At 46.9% G+C, this 15789-nt stretch overlaps 8 protein-coding genes across 8 annotated transcripts; 4 read left to right on the top strand and 4 right to left on the bottom strand.

Annotated features, from left to right (window-relative positions):
• Positions 1-837: 837 nt before the first annotated feature.
• BRETT_002643 (uncharacterized protein) lies at positions 838-2100 on the bottom strand (the record flags this gene model as incomplete). Its single annotated transcript, XM_041281165.1, has 1 exon — positions 838-2100. The coding sequence occupies one exon, from the start codon at positions 2098-2100 to the stop codon at positions 838-840; it is 1263 nt and encodes a 420-aa protein (XP_041138956.1).
• Positions 2101-2351: 251 nt separating this feature from the next.
• BRETT_002642 (uncharacterized protein) lies at positions 2352-3626 on the bottom strand (the record flags this gene model as incomplete). The annotated part of the gene is made up of 1 exon (XM_041281164.1): positions 2352-3626. The coding sequence occupies one exon, from the start codon at positions 3624-3626 to the stop codon at positions 2352-2354; it is 1275 nt and encodes a 424-aa protein (XP_041138955.1).
• Positions 3627-4115: 489 nt separating this feature from the next.
• Positions 4116-5747, bottom strand: BRETT_002641 (uncharacterized protein; the record flags this gene model as incomplete). Its single annotated transcript, XM_041281163.1, has 1 exon — positions 4116-5747. The coding sequence occupies one exon, from the start codon at positions 5745-5747 to the stop codon at positions 4116-4118; it is 1632 nt and encodes a 543-aa protein (XP_041138954.1).
• Positions 5748-6608: 861 nt separating this feature from the next.
• Positions 6609-10381, top strand: BRETT_002640 (uncharacterized protein; the record flags this gene model as incomplete). Its single annotated transcript, XM_041281162.1, has 2 exons — positions 6609-7435; positions 7468-10381. 2 exons carry the CDS (start codon positions 6609-6611, stop codon positions 10379-10381), a joined length of 3741 nt encoding a protein of 1246 aa, XP_041138953.1.
• Positions 10382-11415: 1034 nt separating this feature from the next.
• BRETT_002639 (uncharacterized protein) lies at positions 11416-11809 on the top strand (the record flags this gene model as incomplete). The annotated part of the gene is made up of 2 exons (XM_041281161.1): positions 11416-11431; positions 11532-11809. 2 exons carry the CDS (start codon positions 11416-11418, stop codon positions 11807-11809), a joined length of 294 nt encoding a protein of 97 aa, XP_041138952.1.
• A 395-nt stretch (positions 11810-12204) lies between these two features.
• BRETT_002638 (uncharacterized protein) lies at positions 12205-13554 on the bottom strand (the record flags this gene model as incomplete). Its single annotated transcript, XM_041281160.1, has 1 exon — positions 12205-13554. The coding sequence occupies one exon, from the start codon at positions 13552-13554 to the stop codon at positions 12205-12207; it is 1350 nt and encodes a 449-aa protein (XP_041138951.1).
• Positions 13555-13895: 341 nt separating this feature from the next.
• BRETT_002637 (uncharacterized protein) lies at positions 13896-14179 on the top strand (the record flags this gene model as incomplete). Its single annotated transcript, XM_041281159.1, has 2 exons — positions 13896-13985; positions 14054-14179. The coding sequence occupies 2 exons, from the start codon at positions 13896-13898 to the stop codon at positions 14177-14179; spliced, it is 216 nt and encodes a 71-aa protein (XP_041138950.1).
• A 422-nt stretch (positions 14180-14601) lies between these two features.
• Positions 14602-15480, top strand: BRETT_002636 (uncharacterized protein; the record flags this gene model as incomplete). Its single annotated transcript, XM_041281158.1, has 1 exon — positions 14602-15480. The coding sequence occupies one exon, from the start codon at positions 14602-14604 to the stop codon at positions 15478-15480; it is 879 nt and encodes a 292-aa protein (XP_041138949.1).
• Between the last annotated feature and the right edge of the window lie 309 nt (positions 15481-15789).

Genomic DNA, 15789 nt, shown 5'->3' with positions numbered 1-15789 from the left:
ATTAACGTAGAGAAGTTATTTTAAGCGCTGTATGTACAGGTAATTTTATATTTCACCAATTCCGGGGTAAAATGCCTATATGGCAAATCGAGAAAGAGCAATTTAAGGTTTCAACTCAATAACAAAACGGATAATGGGCAACGCAAAAGTCGAACAAACTCAAGATAATGCAAAACTCATGAATTCAATCACCGCCTGGTCGGATTGATCTTTGGGTGAAAGAAAAATCTCCAAGCAACTTTCTCCTCGCTCTATTGATAATTCGCTCCTTTCGAGAATTCAATTTTACCGCTTTGGGAAGATATTGACATTATGTGCATGTGGGTTCGCAGCTGCAAACTATCGAAAAAAAATTCCCAGACTTTCTACGTGGACCTTTTGCATCTGCGAACTAATATAAAGTTCTGACTATATTCTGCCAACATGATTCGACCCATTGAAAACTTGCAGTTACCCTCTTCAATTTTGTCCAATGCTTGACTAGATTTCGCATATTTCACCCCAACGCAACCCCATTCCTACCTCATTGCTCAATACAATCAGCCGGAATTCTGGCTGCTGTCGCGTCTCAATACGGTAACCCGCGTTTTCCTAATCTATCAGGCCGTGCTTGCTCGTCGACGGCAGAAAAAAAAAAGACCCTTGAAAAACTTGCCGAGACAAGCATGCACTAACAAGCAACGCTCTGCTTATCTCTCTAGACCATCCCAAGACAGATAAGACACGCAAAGGAAATACCAGGAAGATCACCAGTCAGGCGACCTCGGTTGATATAATAATATACATTTGATATTGGACCGCTATTAGCTATACATTCACCACATATATATACACACATTATTCCGCTTTAGCCTTCTTGCTCTCCCCGGCATCAACTTCGGTTCCTGCTCTTTTTGACAAACTCAATCTGTTTTTTTGCGTGTTTCTTACACTTGAAAGAATACGCATGTAATCATCTCTGATCCTCTGGTACGCAGTTTGGAGTTTGTCCTGCATATCGCTTTTTTCAAGGTCAGCCAATGCATCCCTATTCTTTTTGTAAAGCCTTGCCTTTATAAGCTTTCTGATTTCTTTCTGCGAGAGCCCATCAATTCCAGACGGCTTCATGGTCTTCTGCTGCTCATTGAGCAAATACAAAAGTCCCATCTCAACGCATCTTGCAAACTGCCGCTTCTCCATCTTTTCCTGCTTTCTAACATTTTCGATCCATTCGGCTGTAACCGGTAGTTTGTCTAAAGACTTTAAGAAGTGATGCTGGAAAAGAAGCCTCTCCATGTCACACCTGTCCCTCAAATCATCAAAAGCCTCACTTGGATCCTCCACCGTTATTTCTTCAACACTGCTATCCTTAAGCCAGTCATTCACCACTGCCTCATACAAATGCTGTCCGTGTCGTTTCGATTGGAATGGAGGCAGGATTATGAACTGGGAGATTTTCTGCCTGTATCTCACATTCAAACTATCTGTGGCATCGTATATCAAATGACCCGGGTATTTCCAGTAAGAATACGTTGTTGTAAAACCAATAAACGTCTCCTTAGAGCCATCTTTGGGACATTTGTAGATGCAGTATATGTCCCAGGCCGGATCCTTGTCATCAATGTAAGATCCTGCTTCAATGTACAGAAGAACAAACACCTGCATCCTCCTATGAAGCTTGAGGCCCTCCTTGCTCTTTGCAATATTGAATTTAAACACCTTGTACGTGTTCAACACATCACTTCTTATTTTGTATTCCTCAACACAGTCGCCGGGAATACTAAACTTCTCATCATCGATGCTATCCAACCATTTCCCCTCATCTTTGAAGACAACATCCTTGCCCTTCTCAGCCAAAAATGGAAGTATCTGCTCTTTGATGTCTTTAACGTTTTCGGACATCTTGGACGAATATCTGTAATTGAAGAACGGCTTTAAGGATTTACAATCAAACGCAAGATCCATACGAAGATCCTTGTATCCAAATATCTGCTCCGCCTCCCCAAATATCGGATACGTGAATTTTGGCTTGAATGTGAATGCTCCTTTAGGCTCTGCTATTGAAACATATAATGCATTGTTGGAAGAACACGTCCAGCTTGTAGGATTTAATTCTGCCATTTTCGAGTACTGATGATGCCTAGTAAAACACAGAGAATCACAAAAGAAAGTTATGCACGATACGCGTTCACTTGCCAAGCTGTACTTTAAGTTACAAGACCAAGGTCAAAAATATTTACCCATGTCAAAAAATTATTACTTGTATGGAAGTTGGACGGACTCATTCATGTGTTTAATTTTTCAGTTGTTGACGCGATCCAATTTTTTTTTTTTTTTTTTTTTTCTAATTTCATTTTTCCCGGCCCCTCACTTTATCTCAATCTAATCGATATGCTTTCTGGCTCTAATGGATTCCACTTATTCATGCTTCCAGAAACATCCAAAAAATCAACAGAAACCGATCCATCCTGCTCGAGATGTAGTAATCGATGAAACAAAACTGCGGCATCCGACCTTTTTGTGGATTCTACAGGACACACATCAACGAACGCTAATGAATCCTCGTTATCACTCTTTTCCTGCATCTTACTCTCAATGATTTTCAACAATTGCACTTTCTTGGTCGATATGTCTTCTTTCGACATACTTTCATCGATATCTATGTCCATAAATGCATCATCAGCCTCAAAATCCAACTGCAAAACAGTATCATTTTCGTCTTCTGCAGGCATTTCAAGTGCAAGCTCATCGCCAATTGGATCCGATTGCTGCTCTAATCTAAATCTCCTTGCATTTTCCACAGATGAGACACTCGAGCTTCTTCTTCTTCTAGCTTGCTCAATTGAGGATGCTGTTGATGACCTTCTCAGCTTAGGCGGATTGCTTTGCTGTTTATGAAATTTAATTCGATCAGTAAAGGTGCTAAAGATGCTCGAAAACGCATGCTCATCAATTCTTCTGCGCTTTTCCTGAATTTCTAACGAACTGCCTAAGTATTGTTCACGATATTTCTTCAACTCGTTCATGCTGATCATAATTTTTCCGTCATACTTCATTTTTATCATCTTATGCCTATGCCTCGATTCAAGTGACAGTTCAACATTATTATTCAACCTACTTTGCAGATTACTTCTTCCAGTTGTTGCAGATTCCACTACCTGAGCATTATTTGATTTTGCAGTTATTGGGGATTCCAATGTAATTTCCTCATTCAACGCGTTGCCTAAACTAAGGTTTATTTCCTGCTCACTGATATTTTCGTCCAAGCCTGCACCCCTGGGTGGACTTGGATCAACTATATTTCCATCTTCAGCAAACGAAAAGTCCATATTCACTAATAAATCTTCTGAATTGGACTCATCTGGTGTCAATTCTCTGATAACAGAGGATGAGGGCTGAAAATCGCCAACCTGGGGAGTAAGACTATGCAAGAATGGAGTACTTTGGCGGTTAAAGTCCATTCCAAGGTCGAATAAAGGATCATCTCTTAGTAAATCAAGAGATTTCTCATTAACACAATATATGCCATTAAGGACCGCAGAATTATTCAAAAATGACATGCTTCTTCTTAATTGAGCATCAACTTGAACAGCTTCTTTATAAGTGTAATCCGTCTGGCTTTTGTAGATCATGACTGAGCCAAGCATGAGATTGGAAGCTGTTCTCAAAGGGATTAGTTTGGTGTCTTGGATGTTAATTAGCTCTCCGCATACCCTGGGTATGGAAATCTTGTTGATTGTACTTCTTCCGACTTTTCTTGAATACCTCGATCCAAGAGTAGCTAATAGCCTTCAATGGAAACCAAGTTAGTTAAATCTCATGGTATCATTGATGAGAATTACAACTTACCAGACTTTCGCCAACTCTGCCTCACTTCGAGGAGAAATGGGCAATCCGAGGTCGAGCATTATGAATTTTTACTACAGAGAGTAGAACTTAGTTGAATAACATTAACAGAGAGGGGGAAAAAACGGTCTATATTTGAGTAATTAGGTTATCGCCATGATATTTATAATGCACACGTATCAAAGGTCATAAAAATGATCCCTTTCCTTTTTTGGAAAAATCCGGGAGTCCCCTTTTTTTTAAAAATTCATGCAGAAGTATAAGTAGCGAGATGATTTCCATTCCCACATTTACTTTATAAGGGCACTGACAGAACCAAAAATGGTGCAGGTAACAGAGACAACCAATATTAAATATAAAATGGTCCTGTGGGTTGCGGTGATCTCATTTTTGAAGACATTTAGGTAGAATAGCACGGGCAAAGTGATGCAAACAGTAAAGCAAATAGCAGAACCTAGGAGAGACATCACCTTACCAAAGCTTGTGATAACAAGTGCGGAGGCTAGGTAAACAGTACTGACAATAATCCTGTTGAGGAACTTGCGAGGGAGCGAGCACTTGGAGCGGGAAGGAGAAGCCACAAACTTGTCTGCAGCAGTGACTATGGGCCGGCAAACTAGGGGTAACTTGGAGAGAGGAAGGACACCCATCATGATGACGATGGCGTTCTTGATGGAGGCAGGGTAGCCGGCGGTGAGGAGGATGTTTCTCGTGACCTCAGAGTCGATGGAGTAGCCGAACATGAGGAAGCCGACGATACCGGTTAGAGCATTGATGACGTAGCAAAAGGAGAAGGTGATGCTCATGCAGCGGGGGAACTTGGACTCGTTCTGCTGGTCGGAGAAGATCTCTGGGAAGGTAGCGTGCCCACCCCAAGGCGCCAAGAACAAGCCAAGCGAGAAGCAGAAATCGAGGAAGCTGGTCGGGAAGAGGTTGGTCGGCATTGGGTGCAGCAAGGAGCCGGGCTGGGAGGCTTTCCAGAGGCCGCTGCACACGATTAGGATGAAGGTCATGGTGGTACACACGATACCGGAAAGTGAGAGGAAGGAGAGGAACCTCAAGGGCATGAGGTTAAGGAAGAGGAGGGCGGTACAGAGCAGGAGCTTGAGCATCGTTGGCGAAAGCGAGGGGATCAACGCACTGAAGGAGTCGGCGAAAAGGATGATCATCGAAACGCCCGCGCCGTACAAGTCGAGCGAGAAAGTTAGCAAGATGAAGTATCCAACCGAACGCCCATAGACGTACACGGCGATGTCCTGGTAGGTGCGGACGCTTTCGACGCGGTGCAAAATGCGCCCGAGGAGCACCGCGGTGTACTGGGTGCTGCAGGCGGCGAGCAGGAGGCAGACCATGCCTGGGATCCAGCCGGCCATGTGGAATCCAAGCGGTACGGAGAGGATTCCCAACCCAATGAGCACGTTTATGCTGTTGAAGATGGTCTGCAGCGGGGTGGATTTTGTAGGAACAGCCTCTGAGGCCTCCGGGGCCTCGGGGACCGTTTTCGTGAGCGGGGATCGCACGCGGGCGAGGCGGTGAGGCATGGAATCGTGCAAAACGGCTGTTTCCGTCGCCGGGATGTAGCTTGCCGGGGATTTCTGCGGTCCCCCGGCGAGAAGAGGGGTCTCCGCGGTGACAGGGACACCGGGGGAGGCCAGGGACACGGGAGAACGGCCCTGGATGCCGTCAATGGACGCGTCGGCGTCGCCAGTAGCGTCGTGACCAATGCTGCCCAATGAGGATGAGAGGTAGTTGACGGATCGCTTGAGCGAAGATGCAAAGTTGTTGATCGAGTTGGGTCCTCCGTAGTCCAGGAAAGAGCTTCTTCTTCTTTTCCTGGCCCCAGTAATTGGGATGGGGAGGTCTGGCTGGTTGCCGGAGAGATGCGAGCTTGTAGTTGATGCGGTCTCCGAGGGGATAGACATTGCGATGGGGTATGGAGGGGACTCGGAGATGCTAAAATGAAGAATGAAAAAGTGAAAATGAAGATGAAAATGAAAATGAAAATGAAAATGAAGAAATGAAAAAATTGAATAGGGAAAATTGAATGGGAATTGAGCGAAGAATGTGTACTGGAAGAAAATTGAATGGAAATGGAGTGAGGAAATGAATGGAAATGGTGCGAAGAAATTGAATGGAAGGTGCGAAGAATTGAGTGGTGATTCAAATAATTCGAAAAATCAAAATCTGGTTAAAATTAGTACGGAGAAGTTTATTGGAGAAATCACAGATAAAGAAAAAGCTGAGCAGAGAAAAGTCAGAAATTCATAGAGGATGTAGAATTCGCGAAGATGGCATTTCAATCATATGGACAAATAAATAAATCGAGCAAGTCCTCCCAGAACTTAACAAAAAGTAATTGATACTTTATAACTTCCCAAACCACAAGGAATCATTGATACCATTATAACTTTCTGACTCCCAAGAAAATACTGATAACTTCATATTCGCAAATCACAGGCAATTCATAACTCACAACTCACCGAGAATTATTATTTACCCATTTCGATATTTTCTTCCTGCCTATTTATTTTAGGATTGTTTTTTTATCAATTCTCGCTGAAAAATTAAGAATCTTGTAAATTATTCTGGGGAAGTTCGAGAAAATTATCGTCGGACTCTTTCTCCGTTTATATGCTTTTCTCCGTCTGCAGAATTAACAAATACTGCAATTGTAACCAGGGCTGAAGATAGCGATGTTTCGCGTAAATGAAACGAGGGCTGCAATAAAAAGAGCCGCTCTGCATACAAGAGTGAGTCCCTGCAGGCTTTTTTGGCTGAGCAGGATGAAAAACAGCACTGCAGCAGGCAAGTTTGCCGAAATGACCCACAAGTACTCCCGGACGGTACATCTCCCGAAGTGCGATTTTGCCAACCGGTCGAACCGAAAACTGATCGAGGAGAAACTTTTGCCGCAGACGACGAGCGAATTGTACAAGTGGAATATTGAGAAACCACTCAAGGACGGGAAATTGAGCAATTTGTTTATTTTGCACGACGGCCCGCCGTACGCGAACGGGGACATCCACATCGGGCACGCGCTGAACAAGGTGCTTAAGGACATAATTTTGCGGTACGAGCTACTGCGGGGTAAGAAGGTGTTTTACCGGCCCGGGTGGGACTGCCACGGGTTGCCGATCGAATTAAAGATGTTGGAGCGGCACGAGCGGGAGAAGCGCAAGGCGGAGAGGCGGCTGAAGGTGAAGATCGCGGCGGCCGAGCGGGAGGCGGACCAGGGGGAGGCGGCTAGGCTGAGGGCGGAGCTCACGGGACTTCGCGGGCGGCATATGGGCCCGCTCGAGATCATCAGGGAGTCGCGGAAGCACGCGCAGGCGACGCAGAAGAAGCAGGCGGAGTCGTTCGAGCGGCTCGGGATCCTGGGGGATTTCGCGCACCCGTACCTGACGCTGAGCCGGGGGTTCGTGGTGGACCAGCTGAAGGTGTTCGGGCGGCTGTTCGAGCGGGGGTTGATCCACCGGCAGGAGAAACCGGTTTACTGGAGCTGCGAGAACGCGACTGCATTGGCGGAGGGGGAGTTGGAGTACCACGAGCACGTTTCGCGGGCGGCGTACGTGAAATTTCCGGTCGTGCGATTGAGTGGGGCTTTGAGGGAGTGGGTTGAGAAGGCGGGGGATGGATTGAGAGGGGGAGAGAGGGAGATAAATTAAGTGAGGGAGATAACTTAAATGGAGGGGATAAATTAAATGAGGGAGACTTACCTGAAAATGATAAATTATGTGGAAAGAATAAATCAAGTGTGGGAGTCTTATCTGAAAAGGATAAATTAAATAAACATGATAAATTATGTGAGGGAAACTTACATGAACATGATAAATTAAATGAACATGATGAATTAAGTGAAAGAAAATTAAGTGAAGGAAACTCAAGTGAAGAAAATAAATCAACTCATCAACTTGAACCCATCTCAGCTTTGGTGTGGACTTCAACCCCCTGGACATTGGCCTCCAACAAAGCCATCTGCATCAACGAAAATTTGAGGTACACACTGGTGGAGTCGGACGAGGACGGCGTGATGATCGTCGCGTCGAGCTGCCTGGACGCGGTCCGGCAGCTGAAGCCCGGGCTCCGGGAGCTGGGCGTGGAGTTCGCGGGCCGCGATATTTTGGGCAGCCGGTACGTGAACCCGTTGGTGGGAGGTGGGGTCGGGGCAACGGAAACAGTAGGCTCCCCCACGGAGATGCCCTTCTTGCACGGGTCGCACGTGACGGCAGGCACGGGCACGGGCCTTGTGCACACGGCGCCCGGCCACGGCCAGGACGACTACCTTGTGTGCCGGCGGCACGGCATCGCCCCGTACTCCCCGGTGGATGCCCGGGGCCGGTTCACCGCGGACCTACCGGGCCCCCTCCGGGACATGGCCGGCCTCAAGGTGCTCACCAGGGGAAACGACCGCATGATTGACCGGGCCCGGGCCCTCGGCATGTGTTTCCACGTGGACAACCACTACGTGCACTCGTACCCATACGACTGGCGGTCCAAAAAACCAGTTGTGATTCGTGCCACGCCGCAGTGGTTTATCGACGTGTCGCAGATCAAGGCACGGACGATCGACGCGCTCACCGGCCGGGTGAAATTTTGGCCCCCCCGCGGACTGCGGCGATTGACGTCTTTTATCGCGAATCGCGATGAGTGGTGTATTTCGCGGCAGAGGTCGTGGGGCGTGCCCATCCCGGTGCTGTACCGGCGGGACACAGGGGAGCCGCTGATGAGCAGCGGGGTGATAGCGCGGGCGGCCGAGATCATTGCGGCCGAGGACGTCGACGCGTGGTTTGCCCCCGAGGACGGCCCCGCGATGGCCCGGTGGCTGCCTGCGGGCTTCACCGGGGACCCCGCTCAATACACCAAGGGCCGCGACACCATGGACGTGTGGTTCGACTCGGGCTCCAGCTGGACAGTCGTTCGCGACTATCTCCGGCGTGAGGGGATTCTCGACCAGGCCGTCAGCCGCGGCTACCTCGCGGACGTCTACCTCGAGGGCTCGGACCAGCATCGCGGGTGGTTCCAGTCGTCCGTACTAACTGCCGTGGGGAGCTGGGATCCGGAAAAAGTAGAGAAGGGGGGATTAGAAAAGTCAGATATTTTAGGAAAATCAAATATTTTAGATAAACCAATTATTTCTGACGGTTCACCTAATTTAGCAAGCTCAACTGCTTCAACCAATTTAGAAAAATCAACATCAAATTTACAAAGCTCAACTGCTTCAACCAATTTAGAAAAATCAGCTTCAAATTCAGAAAAATCAACCTCCCCATATACTGCAAATAAATTAACCAGTACATCTCCCCCTGTTTCATCGACCAAAATTGCCCTCCCTACACTCCCATATCACAATGTCATCACCCACGGTTTCACCCTCGATGAAAAAGGCGACAAAATGTCGAAATCCCTCGGCAACACAATTGCCCCCGCGGAGATTCTCGACGGCAACAAGCAGCGCGGGATCCCTGCGCTCGGCGTCGACGGACTCCGGCTCTGGGTCTCGCAGTCCGACTACTCCTCCGACGTCACTGTCGGCCCCACCGTGCTCGGCCACGTCGCGGAAAACTTGAAAAAATTTAGATTCACTTTCCGGTTCATGCTCGGCAATTTGCACGGCTTCGGCGGCTCCGCCCACCGCGATCCCGCGGCCGATCCCCTTGGAGGCTACGCGGGTGATCCCCTTGGAGGCTACGCGGGTGATCCCCTTGGAGGCTACGCGGGTGATCCCCTTGGAGGCTACGCGGGTGATCCCCTTGGAGGCTACGCGCTCGATCCCCTCGACCGCTACACGCTCTCCCGGCTCCAGGCCCTCGAGCAGACCGCCTCGCAGTGCTACCGGGACTACAACTTCGCGCGCGTGGTGAAAGAAACTAATTTTTTCGTCAACAACGTCTTGTCTGCACTGTATTTTGACATTAAAAAAGACTGCCTTTACACAGATGCAGTTGATTCACCCCGTAGGCTCGCAACTCAGGCTGTGCTTGCCGAGGTTCTCAGGACCCTGGTCAGCGTGCTGGGCCCAATTTTGCCTATGCTGGCCCAGGAAGTCTGGACTGCCTCCCCGGCCTTCCTCACGCGCGGGGTCGCCTCGCCCTTCATCGCGGGCTGGCACCCGGTGCCCACCGCGTACCGCCGCCCGGACCTAGAGGCCGACTTCACCCGGCTCCTCGCGCTTCGCGATCGCATCCGGGCCCTCACCGACACCGCCACCCGGAGAGACCGGGCCGTCCGCAACTCTCTCGAGACCGCCGCCTACGTCACCGCCGACCCCGAGGGCGAACTTTTTGCCTTCTTGAAAAAATACAACTCCTACCTCGCCGACTACCTGCTCGTGTCCAGGTTTGTGCTTAACGGGCAACCTCCCGCTCACCCGCGGTACGACTACCGCGACGCCCACGCCGACATTGCTGGTCTCGGCCACTGCTCCATCAGCCTCGTGCCTAGTGACAGGCTCAAGTGCCCGCGGTGCTGGAAATTCACCCGCGATGAGGGCACCGAGCTCTGCGGCCGCTGCCAGCACGTCGTCGACCGCAGGGGCCGCATGCAGGTGGAAGGTTGATCGAATTTGTTTGCAGGAAGTTGATCGAATATTTTTCAAGTTTGCATCCAACCTTTTTGCGTAAATGTGGAAACATTTTGCATCCAATATTTTTGCACGCTTGTTGTCGCGGGTGATACTGTAAATAGGCATGGCATCATTTACTGTATATACTACTGTATATAAGCATAATTTATTGTATATACATACGTTAATTTTACATAACAACCGTATACATGCTTTTCTGCATAATTAATGTACATCTGCTTCTTTGTATGCGAGCTATGGGAGAGTGGATATACATAGGCTAATGTCTATAGATCGCTTAACATTTTATAGTTGATATTTGCATCAACAGCCACATGTCGAATTATTGATATTGTGAGTAATCATAGTTACTATACACATAAACACTCTATATGGCTCTTTAACATTGTATATTGGACAATGTTGAATATAGGCTATTGTATGTGAACCGGCAACTATTGAATTACTTTTTTTATATACAACGAGATTACTGTTTAATTTAGTGATGTTATCTATGGATATTGTAGGAGCTGATCAATATTATAGATGCTAACTAACGTTGTATAACCGTTTGATATTGTAAAAGCTAACCAACATTGTATAACTGTTTGATCCCACACACAATTTTTGGCTATGAAGGATTTAGGCTTGCTGATACTTTCATAGTTGTAAATACTGTGCTATTGTATGTATAGCCTAGAAATATTGTATACCATTTCGTACACAGTATATATCTAGCTGCTATAACGCATTATACACAGAATTTGCTTTCATATAATCCAGTCGCAATAATTAAACGTAAGTACTACACGTTTAGAAAAGTGCAAGTGAGCGAAAAAAATGCTTAATTATCTTCCCTACTTTTCGCGCTCTCATACTGGCACTTCCTCATTTTTCACGCTCTCATTTTTCTTCACACTCCACGTCCACTCAAAATCAAGCGTATAAACGAAACACATAGTAGCATATAATAATACAGCATATCATATAGCACTTTGTATAGCACATCATATAGCATATCATCACAAATGTCGGGAAGGCAGGGTAAGCAGTTTAAAGCGTCTTTTTATCACTATCAAACGACTACTAACATCGATCGAAGATTTACAAACACAATACAACACATACCAACAACAAATACAAGATCTCAGCGAGAAGCTCGTTCAGATCGACTCAGACTTGCACGAGCACGAGGTTGTGGTGGCCACGCTTAGGAATCTTCCAGAAAATAGAAGATGTTGGCGAATGGTGGATTCGTGTCTTGTGGAAATGTCGTGTAAGGATGCTGCGGCAGCACTCTCTTCAGCCATTACAGGAATGAAGAAAAGCACAAAGCAAATGTCAGATGAGGTTGGGAAGAAGCGGGAGGAGTTCACGCAATGGAAGCAGAAGAACAATGTGAGGATTGTTCGTGCCGAGTAGGTAGTGTAATTACAATGATTAAGATGAAGTGGGAGATGTGTGTAGAAGCAATAGAGAGCATATGAATTAGGTATGATTATTATGTGTTTAAGGAGAGAGATAAAAGCATGTATGACTTGAAGTATGACTTGATGTATATACGTGATGTATGTATGTATGTACATGGTGTATGCACTTGGTGTACGTATATGGTGTATGTATGGTGCATGCAGTGCTCAATGCATGGTATCTCAAAATTAACCATTCACATCTGATCTAACTCCTTTACATACTCGATACACACGCACAACTAAGTTGCTAATCTATTACCCGTCAAATCAAACAATATTACACGTATATTTAAGCAAGATGTACATATCTGATGAAGTAAGATGCACACGTTTAACGCATTGAACCTACTCCTTCTTCTTCTCGGCACTGGCCAACGGCTTCTTGCCAGAAACAATGAACAAGAAGACAAACACCAGCCAGGCAACAACCACACTGAAAAAACTTGCCACGTAAACCCAGGAGTTGGTGATTTGCCACGATCTCGGGTACTCATCGTTGGCCAAGTGCCGAACAGGCACGACTGAGTACTGCTTGAGGAATGTGAGGCCAGGTCTGCTGTAGTCGACCTTGAAAGTAAACATTCCATGATGGTCGGGGATCTGGAAAATGGTTGAGTACAATGCCGAGTCGTTCGAGGTGCCATCAAGCGTCAAGTTCAACCTGTAATACGGGTCAAGCATGATGAACTCGAGCTGTGCATCTGTTGTTTCGTAAGGAACCCAAGCAGTTCCGTTCCACTTGGAAAATGCAGTCTCGAACTTGCAGAAGTCCTTCACCTTGTAGCCATCCTGAACAGCCAATGGAAGGCCGTCCCGATCCACCTTCGTGTGCTCAAACCGGTCCGACTTGAGCACTCCGTTGACCCGGGAAACCCACCTCCAGATACCGTGTGCCAAATCTTTCTGGAAGTGCGAATCGGCAAGAAATGTGTCGGAACCCGCCCAGAACACCCTCGCGTTGTTTCTAGCCTGGTGTGCGAGCATCAAGAAGCCATCCGACCCGGAGTGCCACGTCGATTGGCTGCCCACAAAGCCTCTATCCACGTCGTACGTAATAGACGTCTCTTTGGCCCTCAAAACGGGGATTATGAACTCGTTTCCGGCCAAAAGTGCTCCCGAGCCATTTTGGTACGCCAATTCGCTCACCTGGGAACCCTCCGGGACGATGTGCGGGTTTAGAAACACTGGATTCTCGATCTTGTCCACGCCTAACTGCCAATTATTAGAATTGTGATAATCCACCAACCTGTAGGCCTTTGGACTTGGGTATATTCCCAACTGGTTGAGGAAAACTGACACGTCGGTCTGCGAGCCCTGGCCACTCGTGAGAAGGAGCATGTTGCCGCCCTTTCTAGAAAATTCCTCGAGGCTTTTGAAGTCCAGGTTGCTTGCCAACAATCTTGATTTTGAAGGCATCACCAACAAATTATCGTACAATCTCTGCTCGTAATCATCGAACAACGCGATCACGGAGTCCGGCTCGATTCGCTTGACGTCCACGTCCGATCCGGCGCTCCGGATTGCCTGCAAAAGCTGCGAATACTGCGAAGTGAAGTCATCCTGGATTCGCTCATCATAAAGCACCAAAGTCTTATTTGTCAAAGCGTATGGGGAAAACACCTTTTGCGTTAAAGCCTTGGCCTCGGCTAGTGCAACCGAAGCCACAAGCACGAATATTGCTTTGAGGGGCTGCATTATGGTCTCAGATGCCGGTTTGAGTGCTCTTAATGGCGGAAGTGCTGAACATAGGGGCTGGGAGAAACGTGAAAAGGACACGAGCGAGAAAAATAATAGAAAAAAAATAAAAAAGAAGAATGAAAAAATGAAAATATTCAAAATAAAAATATTCAAAAAATATCTAGATCGTGCCAAAAAATTGAAAGAGAAGCGAAAAATCGCGATCACCAATTACAGCAATTGAGCCAAAACCACTACTGAAGATACATAAACAGCATTTTGCACGCACAAAACAGGATTCAACACAAAAGCTACACACGCCTGGGAAAAGAGGAATTGATACTCCAATCCCGTCAAAAATGACATACTCCTCGCCTTCCGACAAGCAGAACCTCGAGTCATTGGCCGATACATACAAAAAGCTTAATGAGGGAGAGGCAGCAGCATCAGTAAGTAGTGCAGAAAGAGGGGAAAAAAGACAAATCACCGGGTCCAACTTATACTAACAACCTTGCAGAAGCTCGAGAAGATTCTCGACCAAATTGAGGGGAATATCAATGAGATGGTTCAGGATATAGAGGAGGCATCGAAAAAAAACATTAAGGAAGATAGCAGCAAAGATAAGCAGGCTGGATCTAATTAGTGGAACGGGATTACTTTTTTTTATTACCTTGCTTGTTACGCTATATGTTACGCTGCTTTTTATACTGTTTGTTATACTGTTTGTTGTGTTGTTGTGTTCGTTATACTGCTTGCTGTGCTTGCCTTTGCTTTAATTGGTTGTTTCCTCTTGACTCTACTGCTATTTTTCCACAATGCATAATTCATCGTTTTTACCGTTCGTAGTACGGGTGTAGTGCTCGGAGAGCGAAAACACCAGCAGAATTATCCGAGGCCGCGAAAAAGAGGAAAATTCGGTTTCGCTATAAATTGAGGTGTCCGGTATTTATTTCCACCCACCAAATTGTTTCACTCACATGAGATGCGATCTGTACATTCTCTTTCCAAGATTTCGCTTTTTTCGAAAGCTAGGTCCATACAGCAAACACAGAACACACAGACACAATGCCTATTGAGAACAACGACACGGAGGTGACGATAACATCGCCAACAGATGCAAACACACAAGTCAAAGTGTTGAAGTATGGAGCAACAGTCTACTCGTGGAAAGTTGAGGGAGAGGAGCAATTATGGCTCTCAAAAGGGGCCAAGTTGGACGGCTCGCGGCCCGTGAGGGGAGGAATCCCATTGGTGTTCCCAGTTTTCGGCAAATCGCAGGATCCTTCGGTGTCGAAAATGCCACAACATGGATTTGCCAGAAGGTCCACTTGGGAGTTTTTAGGACAGACGAAGGAAAACCCACCAACTGTTCAGTTTGGCTTGGGACCAGAGAATGCAGACCAGGAGGTTTACAAGCAGTGGGGCGAGGGCAACACCGATTTCACTCTTGTGCTCACAATCCAGCTTTTGAAGGATTCCCTTAAGATGAACATCGAGGTGTCGAACCCGGGAAAGAAGGAATTCAAGTTCAACTGGCTTTTCCACTCGTATCTCACCGTGGATGACATCGAGGACTCGCTCATCAACAACCTCCCGGGCGAGTATTGCTACGATCAGTTGATCAAAGAGCATTATACCGAAAGAGAGCCGGCGGTCAACTTTTCAGGCGAGTTGGACCGTGTTTACATCAATGTTCCTACAGAAAAGAATCTCCAGGTTGTTGACATGGGCCGTGCTTTCCACACTGTACAGCGGAACAACCTTCCGGATGTGGTTATCTGGAATCCATGGACCGACAAGGCCAAATCCATGTCTGATTTCAGTCCTAAGAACGGTTTTTTGAAGATGGTGTGTGTTGAACCGGGTCACGTGCACGGCTTTGTTTCTTTGAAGCCCGGGGAGTCGTGGACCGCGGGCCAGATCATCCACAAGGGTGCGATGTGAGGATGTGTGGGGGAAGAAGGGGAAGGAAAGTGAGGAAATGTATAAGGTGAAGAAATGAATAGGTAAGGTGAATGAGTGAAGATGTAGGTGAAGAAATGAATAAGTAAGGTGACGGAAGGATGAATGTAGAAAGTAAGTTGAACGAATGTGGCAAGACGGTGATGCGTAGTGAATAATCATTATTAATGGGTATGGATATGGCGAAAATGATAAATGCTTGTTGAAGATGTGTAGGGCTAAAATATATGAAGACGATGAATGGAACTACTGTCCAGTATGCAAAATCAAGATGGATGAATATATTGGCCA

Source organism: Brettanomyces bruxellensis, chromosome 9 (assembly GCF_011074885.1).
Source record: "Brettanomyces bruxellensis chromosome 9, complete sequence".
Lineage (NCBI taxonomy): Eukaryota > Fungi > Ascomycota > Pichiomycetes > Pichiales > Pichiaceae > Brettanomyces > Brettanomyces bruxellensis.
The sequence above is the reverse complement of the archived record's forward strand: the minus strand, read 5'-3'. Positions and strand labels throughout refer to the sequence as shown.